Raw genomic sequence first — 11,426 nt, 5'->3', positions numbered from 1 at the left:
ATTAAAATTTATAATATTTATTGAATTTTTTTTATCAATTTATACAAATACAATAATATCAATACTTATTGAATATTCTAATATTTTTTTATGATATAAAAAATTAAATTAGATAAACAGTAAAATGTAAAATATAAAATAATACTAAATTACATAAATAAAAAATACCTAATTTTTTATATTTAAACTCAAAGGTAGAGAAAGTGTTGCTTATTGAATAGAGAAGAGTTGCGAAATACGAATACACTTAGTTAAGTCCAAATCTAACATGTTTTGAATATTTAAAACTAAAAATTATTGTGCAATAAAAACAAAAGATGAAGATTGAACTTTGGTATTTTAAGTCATAGCAAAGTATTTAAGTCAATTGAACTAATTTTTTATTTTAATATTACTTATTACTAATTTTTTTATAAAAAATTTGGAAATATAACCCTATTGTCTTAACTAAGCTCCACCTCTAGTTGAAACTATAATATTATTATTTATAATAAAGTATTTGAGCCAATTAAACTATTTTTTATTTTTTAAAAAAATATTACTAATTTTTTTATAAAAAATTTGGAAATATAACCCTATTGTCTTAACTAAGCTCCACCTCTAGTTGAAACTATAAAACCCTCTATTATTATTTATCATGTGTTGTTTCTAGAATCAAAAGATAGGGTTTAATTGTTGTAAATAAATTATACAACAGGAAATTTCTTGACATACAAAATTTAATTAATTTCTTAAATTTTGATATATAATGTTCATAAGATTTTCAAATCAATTATATCTTATTATAATTTTGCAAGATGCCTTTGACAAACCCAATGGTGGCCGTGTATATATGTTCAGAGTTCGAACCATTATTTAAAATAATTTCCCAACAAATTGTTTTACTATAAAAGTTCATCAACCAAAATCAAGGATTTTAGTATCATTGTTGAGATAACATGTGAGCTCATTATTATCAAGTTGCCATGCTTTTGTTGTCTCTTCTATATTTTTTTTTTTTAAATTGTTCCCTATTTAATTTGTCTTTAACATAACAGCCACACCTCCTCATAATAATAAATCAATTTTCAAACTTTACTAAGCCATTTCATGAATCTCACTTGTGATTTATGACAAGGGCCTGCACCAGTTTTTGTTTTCTTCCCTTTATTTTTTTAATTATTGTGTAAAATATATATGAAATAATTCGCACCAATATGTATGTCTCATATTCAATAATGAACTAAATACAGATTTATGAAAATGAATAAGGGTGAATTATAAAAAAATAAAACTAAACCTACCAAAATATTAATAAATTTTTAACAATATATATGAATTTTTATAAGATTTAATTATTTGGTTGGTCTCTATAATTTCACCAAATTTTTAATTAGATCCTGATATTTTTTTTCAATTAAGTTCTTATATTACTTTTAATTTTGTAATTAAATCATTTTCATGTCAAAAACATTAAAATTAATAGAAGATTTCTCCTAAAATACACGTGATAAAAAAACTAATTAAATTTTTAACTATAAATACCTTCAATTTGTAAAAAAATATTTAATAACTGACTCTAATATTTTTTACACTAAAAATGATCCAATTATAAAATTAAAAATAGTATAGCTTATAAGGACTCAATTTAAAAAGAAAAAAAATATAGAAACCTAATTATAAATTTAGTAAAATTATAGGAAGTATTAGAATAATTAAACTTATTTGTAATTAACATTTTTTAAAGAAAAACTAGAAATTATTTTACTACCACGCAACTTATTAATCTTTAGTAAATAATTTTAATACTTCACTCTAAAAAAAATTAATAAGAAGCTCAAATAATTAATAAGCAGAAGAAATTAAAGGAGAAAAATGGTTACCAACAGTAGCTGATTGAAAAGTGGTCCAGCCATCGACAACATTCCTACTTGCCTTGACAATGGTCCTTCCGATGCCATCTCCAATAAACACCAAATTAGTCTTCTTTCTAATTACTTCCACATTCTCGAAGTATGCTCCACTTTTTATGTATATCACAAACCTAATATATATAATCACACTTAATAATTAACAAAAAAAAGAAAACTAAATCATAACATGTTAACAAGGCATTATTATTACACTTATTGTATGTATTTTTCTACACCTAAGATTCTTTTTGTACTTTGAGGTAAAATATATTAGGCTAGATTCATCTATTGTTATATACTAAATAAACCTCTTCTGTTATTTGAAATAACAAAAAGGTGGTTAAATTTTTAGAAGACATAATTTGTGTAACAATGAGTCAAAGTTGAACTAAGTAAAGGATAAGAAGTTTGATGACTGCATTTTAATTTCATTCTTCAAAATAAAAATATTAGTAAATTTTACTATAAGAAAAGTAAAATTCTTATATATTTAGAGTCCAATATGCTATTATAAAAAAAGATCAGTTAATTTTTTTAAGTTGTGCTAATTCAATATAGAAAATAAAATAAATACACTTAGCATTTTTCTTAGCTAAAACAGCTTCAAAGCTCTTATAAATGATCATTCATATGAGATTTTGCTGACAATGTAATGCAATGAGTGAAAGGAATGAATGATTTTCTTTAAATATAGTATAAAATAATTTTAATAATATAATTATATACCTGGTTGTGCTGGAATTAGGAGCCATAACTACAGCTTCACCAATAGTAGTAAAATTTCCAGAACCATCTTTAGCCACAACAACATCAATCTTAGTTTCATTCACATTTCCACCTTCTAGAAGCTTCCTATCCTTAGCAGAAACCCATGAAGGGAACCCTTTCTTCATTGTTCCATATTCAGCAAACACCTCTTCTTTCTTCAAACTTGTCTTCACTTTCTTCAACATTGCCAATGAGTTACTAACATGATGTGATATCTCAATCACTTTCTCCTCTATCAACCCTCTCACAGCATTCCCATTATTGCTTTGTGAGAAACCATCAAGACAAGTGTACAAATTTGTCATTGCCCCACTTAGTAGAGTTTGCAAATCTTGGTTGGAAGATGATGATGATGATGATGGATTTTTTGAGAGATCAAGAATGGTGGTGTTGAGTTCTACTATGGTGTCATCAAAGAGTTTGAGACAATCATCTAAGGCTCTTTTCTCAATGGTGTTGAGAGTGTTTTGGAGATTCTTGATTATGGTGGTGCAGTTGTTGGATGAAGATTTGACTTCATGGACTGTGTGGTTGACTACTTTGGAGATTATTTGTGGCATTGTTTTTGTTTCAAGGTTTGGGAATGTGGATAAGGTAGACACAGAGATCAGGGTAGAGTGTTCCTTTGCATTTTGAATGTGCTACTAATTGGATATGGTTTTGGAAATGGAGATGTTTTTTCCCTTCTTGTGGTGTTGTTGATTTGAAATTTGGGGCTTCAATGAAATAATTGAGATGTGTTGCTAAAAGGATCAGTGCAAACATTATGGATAGGATTGGTATAAAGGGAAAACATGGTGATTTTCTGAGGTTGTTCATTGTAAAGAGCTAAGAGGAAAAATAAAAAGTGGTGTAGTAGAAGCTTTGGTTAAGGGTGTGAATGTGTGGCTGTGTAGAGTGCTATATATATAAAGAGAAAAGAAAAATAGTATTTGAACTCATTTTATTTATACACACTCAAAATATAAAGAGAAAAGAATATCATGCTTTTGTGTGTAAAGCTGAGCATAGCATTTGATGTTAAAAAAGAAAAAATGGAAATGTGTTGTTTAGTTTGAATTTCTCTGTAGATTATGTCACAGAGATGACATGAAATATGACCCTTTTTTAATTTATATTAGTTTTGTCAAATAGGTTCATAATGTGGTATGGATTTTAAATGCTGTCTAAATTAATGGCTCTTAAAAGGATGGAATGTGTGATTATGTGTGACACCTTTTAATCATTTTGGCTCCTGGTGTTGCAGCTATGCACCTATGGAATGGAATGAAATTTGCACCCAGAGCATATGATTTGATTTTCAACTTTGTTGCTATCTATTGTAAATTTTATTATTTTACCTTTGTAGTGCAACAATCCATTACAACTAAAACTTGTGTCAAAATGAGGTGCGAAAATTATAGTTTAAGAGACTGAAAGTAAGAAAAAAAATCAGAAAATGGAGAAAGAAAGCAGAGTTGAAGGGATTGAAAGTAGAAAATGAGAAAACTAATTTGTATATTTACTAAATGAGAATGAATTACAATTACAATTACAATTCTATGTCAATAAATTAATATACTAATGCTTATATATCAACCTGTAGTACTATGCTGTTACACACAAAGTAGAAGAGGAATGCTATAACAACTAACCTATAATGGTTGTAGCCGAATTACCTAACTCAGTCTACTCCTTGCTTATTGCTAACATATGAAAGTAGCTGCTACCACAATCTTTGCCCTAAGCACTTCATATTTGTAACATAATGACTTTCTGAATGCATCTTCATTTGTTAAGAAAAAAAACTGCTAGTGTTTAGAATTTTACATGATTTGCAGAAAGATATGCAGATGACAATTTTCATGATATTTTGGATGAAAGCTTTAATAGAAAAAATCACGATATATCCTGGTTCAATCCCAAAAGTGAGATCTACATCTAGTCTCCACCACAACAAATGGTAGAATTTTTCATTATAAACGAATACAAGTTACAAATATCAATTCACACACCATTCATAGCTTTTTCTAGATATTCTCACATCCTAGCTCTCTTGCCTTTCTCATGACAGAAATTGATACTCACTTTCTAAGCTCTCTGTTTCTTATAAATAGAATAACTCATATCAGCTATCCTAAAATAGAATGAAATGATGAAGACATGAAAACTCCTAAGAGAAAAAAGAGAATTGCACAATATCAGTCAAAATATATTACTAAGTTTTTCCTTCCTTTTTTCTTTGAACATTGCAAAGTTTGTACACTTTCTGCCTATTTTTGACAGGCTGCTCCAACTGTATCCTTATCATTGAAGGTGCTCTTGTTGCATTTTGATTGATCTATCGCTCTTGGCGAAATTCTGTTCTACATCATCTATTTATTCTTTTGATTTTGTATGAGGATGATGTCTTCCATGAATTCAGCTTTTGTATTGATGCAGAGACCACACCTCATGAAATCATTCTTGACCAGACTCCCTTGCTCTCCAAATTGAGCTTACTCCAACTTCGCTTCAATTTGTTTCTTGCTGCACCGAAAGAAACAAATTATAACAACTCATACAATTTTTGGGTAGTAAAGTTATACCAAATCCAACAAAGGCCACAGGCAAGCAAGCAGGAGCAACACTAAGAAAGGTAATGAAAGGCCTTCCATTTGGGTGTTAGACAAGGCATGGTGCAAAAGTAGCTGATTGAAATAAGGAAAAAAAATAGAAAAAGCATTAATAGAAAAGGTAAAAAATGGAAGGGAAATATTTCATCATTCTCAAGGTATGATCCTTGAATTAACAAAACAAGCTTCTAATAAACATTGCATAAAAAAAAGAAAAGAAAAGCAAAATATAGGAGAAACGTAACATTATTGATAAGTCCCAGAAGAATCATTCAATGTCCCTATACATGAAGAACAAAGAAGAAGAAATTAGGGAAAAAAAGGACCAAAAGTAGGCATTGAGTAGAGTGGTGATTAACAGTGTGAAAAGTGGGTTTGGGATATAGAGAGATAGCAAAAGAGTTACCTGTTTTAAGATGTTGACTCATTGCCGCTGAATCCATTTCCCATCAACATAAATTTGAGGGATGTGGGAAATGGATGGCCAAATGTGGGGGTCCTTCCTCTCTATGCCTTCACCCAACAACCCACATTCTCTGATTTTGAGTTCCCTTAAAGAGGCAGGCAGCCTTATTATGTTCTCCAGCTTAGGGCATTTTTCAATCCATAAGACTTGGAGGGACTGTGACAGTGACAGCTCCAGAGATGTCAAATTTTCACGTCTTGCGATTGTCAGATGCTTGAGATTTGGGAACGGTGGGAATGCGAAGGATGTAAGCGAATCACAGCTGTTGTGTATTTGTAATCTCTGTAGCGAGTGATGTTGTTGGTGTTGCATTGGGAATTCTACATTCTTGCAATTGTAGATGTACAGCTCTTTCAATGAAGGGGGCAAAGAATCCCCTGGAAATGATATGGCTGATGAGCACTCTGAGATCTGTAAATAACTGAGAGAGGTTGGTTGGGTGTGGGTCATGGCCTCTAACACATACTCCACCTGCTGCTCTCCATTAATTACTACTTTCTCCAACATGGAAAGTGGTTGGTCCCGCATTCTTGCTTCCTGTTTGCCATATATTTTTAATTCACGTAGGATGGGAGCTCTTGGCAGATAACAACCAATCTCCTCGCATCCTCTAATGTGGAGTGATTTCAAAGACGGAAGGAAAGTGGGCAAATCTCCTCTTAACTTAGGACAGTTGTGTATCCGAAGTTGTTCAAGTTTCGGAAATGGTGCATGATCATCATCATCACATTCATATGACTCCCATTCCTCCAAGCAAGGCATTGTTTGAATAATGAGAAATTTAAGGGATGGGAAGGGTGTCTGCTGATGCTGATGAGTTCCATCACCCTTATAGAATGACCCACCAATCTTCTTCACCTTGTCGAGCTCGCTAATGATTAGACTCTGCAGAGAGGGTAACTGTCCAAGTGAAGGAATCACCCAACAATTCCTGCATCCACTCAGCTCCAACCAAGTCATGTTGTGGTACCAAGACTGCCCTACCCAATCCGGAAACATCGTACCTCTGTAACAACTGATGGATAGCTTCTTCAAGTCTTTGTGAGGACGTAATTTGTCAAGTACATCTTTTTCACTTTGGGAATCACAAACCTCACTTTCTTCAAATAATGACCAACTCAATTGTAAAGCATTCAGGTGTATTTTTTCATCCATCCTTGCATTCGATGCTTCACCACTATTCTTAACATTCTCTAGTTTCTTAATCCACAATGAGCCATGAAGATGTGTTAGTTCTCCCAGTTCTCCAATCCCATTCTCTTCATGTTTGCCCGCAATATAGTCACTTAAAAATTGCAAATCTTTTAATTTGCTCATCTTTTTTGGCATCTCTTCTAAATCAGTGCCCTCAATATCAAGATGACGCAAATTTACCAGATCTTGCATCTTGGATGGAAGCTTTTTAAGTTTGTTACACTCTGCCAACTTCAATGTTTGTAAATTGTACAAATTATTCAAGGACTTGGGCAATGTCACGACAAGTGTGTTAGAGAGATTCAAATAACGCAAGTGGATCAATTCACCAATTGAATCATGCAATCTATCAATTTTAAATGATGTAAATGACAAAACACGTAAGCGCTTCAACTGTGCCAGTAAGCTACAAGGATTAATTCCCTCTTTGTTTAGACGGTGTATATATTCATTGATTTGAAACAGGGTCCTCACATGACTTAAACTCTTACATGCTTCCAACATCTTCGGGACTGAATTATTGTCGTTGAGATCATATGACAAATGACGAGCTTTAGTATCATGTTGGGCTACATTCTCGTGTTCAGAGATTCTAACAAAGAACTTTTCACCATAAAATGTCGCTAGATCATGCATGAGATCGTGCATCACAAATGAATCTTCATAACCATTCTTTGAAGGTTGAAAGAACGATCGTGCAGCTAAATCATTGAAGTATTTATATCCAACTTCTTCTAAAAAACTTCCACCTTTTGGTTGTTGCAAAAGATCTTCTGCCATCCATAATAGCACTAATTCATCTTTGTTAAATTCGTAGTCCTTTGGATATAAAGAACAATAAACAAAGCAACGTTTTAAATACGAGGGGAGGTAGTGATAGCTGATACTTAATGCAGGAAGAATCCTACACTCTTTTTCAGAAAACTCCCAAATCTCACTCATCAAAACATCTTCCCAATCCCTTATGTTATCCTTGGATCTCAGCAAGCCCCCAAGAGATCGAGCAGCCAAAGGCAGTCCTTTGCACTTCTCAACAATTTTTCTACCAACTTCTTTCAAAGCCGAACGATCTCGGGAATCAGTAGGAAAGAATGCATGATTTTCAAACACCGACCAACATTGTTCATCATCCAACAAACTCAAATTGTGAGCTGGAATAGTTTTCACCATAGAAGCAACAGCATCAATGCGGGTTGTTACAAGAATCTTTCCTCCCTGACTTCCACATTGGAAGGGACTTAGAAAAGTTTTCCAATCATCATAATAATTGGTCCACATGTCATCCAGAACAACCAAAAACCTCTTCCCTGTTACGTCAGTCCTCAAACGTTGTTGAACTGAATCTAAATCATTCATGTTGCAAGAAGCAGAAGTAGCTTTCTCCACTACAGTCTTTGTCACCTTAACAACATCAAATACTTCACCAACACAAACCCATGCTTTAACATTAAACTTTTGCTGCACTTGCTCATCATTGTAAACTAATTGAGCCAAAGTTGTTTTTCCTATCCCACCCATGCCAACGATGGGGATCACGGACACGTCACCATCATTAGCATCATCTAACAACAATTTGACTAAGGCTTTCCTATCTTCATCCCTGCCATATATATCAGACACCTTAACGAGAGACGTGGATGGAGTTCTCCATGACATGTGCTCCATTGGTATCTCTTTCAGGCCAAGAGTATCTTTTTGATTCACTATGGACTCTAGCCTACCAATGACATCTTCCATCCTAGTAACCTTCTTTCTATCTTTCAAATTCAGAAAGCGAGTTAGGCAGTTACCTTGATCCTTCTTAGTTGCAGCTTTGGTGGCGATTTCATCCAGGAAGTCGTCAGCCTCATAGAGAGCGTCTTTGAGATCATCCAGCCAGACCTTCACTGGCCCCTCTCTGATTTGTTTCTGCTCAGCATCATTCAGTAAGGCCTTAGCAGCATTCAGGATTGTCTTGAACCTCTGGATCATCTTCTCGCTAAGCTTCTTCCCTCGGATCAAGTTGATAATCTCAGGATCGGAGAGCCTGTCGAAAAGAACATTGAGAAAAGAAGAGAGGAAAGCTCCTCCAACAAGTGCAGCAGCCATGTTCAGAAGATCAAGAAAGTATGAAAGGTAAGGAAGTGCACTCAAACTGAGATCTCTCACAAACACAAAAGGGTAATGAAGTGGTAGAAGTTAGTGTGGAGATGATATTATGTTTAGCAAAAGTAAGTTGACTTGAAATGCTTATTGGTCTTCCAGACAACTTCACATGATGCTTCTTGCTCTCTTCCTCGAAAGCAGTGATCAAGTGTTTATTATATAAATAAAGCGTACAGAGAGCTCTGTATTTATTATATAAATAAACCATAGAACATAGAAGAATAAGTGTTTAATTTGAGATTAGCAAATTAATTAAAGAATCAGATTTGACAAGCACAAGATGTAAAAAAGAAATTTACTTACATTAAGAACCATACTTCATTGTCTTTAGAATATCATATCAACCATTTAGCCTAGCTTCAGCTTTACTTGCTCCAAAGACCAAAATGGATCTTACATTACCCACATTTTACCATCATTTCCTGGAAAACAATAATTTAAATAAGAATATTGTAGAATGATTTCACTTCTTTTACTTTTTACACATTTTAGTTCTAGTCTTTTTTTTTTTAAATGGTATACATTTTTCATGTGATGCCTTATTAAATCAATTAGAAAATAACAAAACCATGTAATCAGCCTTTATCTACTCTGGCTTCTTTGCTTCACTGAGAGGGAAGTATGATTATAAAAGCTTTTTTTTTTTTAACTTATTTTTAGTTAGTTGATTCTAAAAGCTAAATGCATAAATTGGAAACATGTATCCCAGCAACCTCAACAACATTTTCATGTAGTCTTCAATAATGGTCGCCGGATATGACCACTGTAGGGATATGATTTTTATCTAAGTTATCAATTTCATGTAAAATTGATTGTAAATATGCCAATTAAATTCGATTAACATGGATGGATGGAGTAGTGAAATTTTTATCTAATTTAACTAAATTTTTATCTAAGTTGATAAAGAAATAAAATATGAACAAGAAAATAAAGATTCAAACTGATTAAAAAAAGATACATTGAAATTGAATAGATAATTCTATATTGGGACTATAATAGCTAAGGAGGTATTTATAACCTCAACCCTAAAAGCCCGTAAACCTAAGGCCCAATCTAGTAATTAAATAAACTAGAATGAGACCCGCGCGATGCGCGGGACGGTAAATTAATGATAGTATATAATAAATATTAAAAATTATTATATTTTGTAGAAATAAATTAAATATGTGTAAATTGAAGCTAAATTTAAAGGTGTTTTATTTTAAATAATTTGTAGTACAAAAGATTTGGATGTTGGAGTTGTACAAAGTGACATTTTTATTTGGTGGTTTGATTTTTGCATTTGTTTTAGTTGATGGACTTAGTCATCTTATGTGACGCTCGTCCTCCTTTTTTTTTTTGTTGGTTGTTAGAGTTGGTGCTTTCTTCTTTTTGTCGTAGGTTCTTGCGAAGACATGTTCTTTATGAATTGTTGAGTTTGATGCACCTTCTATTGTATTATTTGGTTCCATCTTTCTATGTATGTTCTTCTTTCGAAGATGTGTCTTGAATTTGTATGGTTTTCTTTCTCCTTAATCTCTTGATGGGGTGGTGCTTCAATGTCATTATTTTTCTGAAATGTCATTAGATTTGAAGCAGTTGTGCCCAATAAGTTTTTTGCGTCGATATCAAATAGTACAAAAGTTGTTGTAACACTTTGATCTAAAATCTTTAATTGAATTCTGAACCTAAAATAAATATTGGGCTAGCAACTAATAATTTGATAGATGAGATTATGAAAAGTATATATAGTTACCTTGTTGTTGGATATTGTGGTGTTTGATTACATGTGCCACAAATGTAGTTGTTTCTTTTTTTTATATGCTTTCTTCTGACACTTTTTACATTTAACATAGTTCCATCCTAATTTGTTATCAATTTCGTTTATAGTTGCTAAAATTGTGAAGATCTTTTCCTATTCCAATATTCAATTTATGTTATTAGGTATATGGTATTTGAGTAAGTATGAATGTATGATGCATGTTGTGATTTTTTTTTTGTTATAACTGATCATTAGATTCTCATTGCAGTTCGAAAATAAATTTTTTTGTGCTAAATTTGATGTTATGTGAAGGAATAGTGGTAAGAGACTTATATATGTAGTTTAAATGGTATGGAATTTAAATACTTATAACGTAAAATTTATTATGATTAATAATATTATTATGACATTTGTAATATGGATGTTTATTACTTTTAGTGAGTTATTTATAAAAATTAATAAATTAATTGTTGCGGTTATAAATTTATTGTATTGTTTATAACGGTAAGATATAATAAATATAGGAATATGAATTCAATGTATTTGGAGGTTACAAAGTTATTGGATTCTATATTTTAGTTTTTTATTTGTATATTTTATTTTTTGTTGATTTGGAAATAATAGTT

The 11,426-nt window shown here is 32.0% G+C and overlaps 2 protein-coding genes across 4 annotated transcripts in view; both read right to left on the bottom strand.

Annotated features, from left to right (window-relative positions):
- LOC107626187 (pectinesterase-like) overlaps window positions 1-3,661 on the bottom strand; it is an 11,460-nt gene extending 7,799 nt beyond the window's left edge. The window contains exons 1-2 of the mRNA XM_016329006.2: window positions 2,619-3,661; window positions 1,863-2,023 (exon numbers count right to left, since the gene is read on the bottom strand). Coding sequence (XP_016184492.1) covers window positions 1,863-2,023; window positions 2,619-3,220 — 763 coding nt within the window. The 5' untranslated portion in view covers window positions 3,221-3,661. The remainder of the gene's footprint in view (window positions 1-1,862; window positions 2,024-2,618) is intronic.
- On the bottom strand, window positions 4,488-9,332 carry LOC107626186 (putative disease resistance RPP13-like protein 1). 3 transcript variants are annotated; one of them, XR_002358126.1, is made up of 3 exons: window positions 5,661-9,332; window positions 5,228-5,535; window positions 4,488-5,168 (listed from the first exon to the last, which is right to left on the bottom strand). XR_002358126.1 is itself a non-coding variant. In XM_016329003.2 (2 exons), exon 1 carries the CDS (start codon window positions 9,000-9,002, stop codon window positions 5,679-5,681), a length of 3,324 nt encoding a protein of 1,107 aa, XP_016184489.1. In that variant the 5' UTR covers window positions 9,003-9,332; the 3' UTR covers window positions 4,488-5,168; window positions 5,661-5,678. The 3 variants fall into 3 exon arrangements, 1 of the variants encoding a protein (XP_016184489.1); XR_002358127.1 differs by having other exon boundaries at window positions 5,228-5,329; XM_016329003.2 differs by lacking the exon at window positions 5,228-5,535.

The sequence above is a fragment of the Arachis ipaensis genome, chromosome B02, assembly GCF_000816755.2.
Source record: "Arachis ipaensis cultivar K30076 chromosome B02, Araip1.1, whole genome shotgun sequence".
NCBI classification, from domain to species: Eukaryota; Viridiplantae; Streptophyta; class Magnoliopsida; order Fabales; family Fabaceae; genus Arachis; species Arachis ipaensis.
The sequence above is the reverse complement of the archived record's forward strand: the minus strand, read 5'-3'. Positions and strand labels throughout refer to the sequence as shown.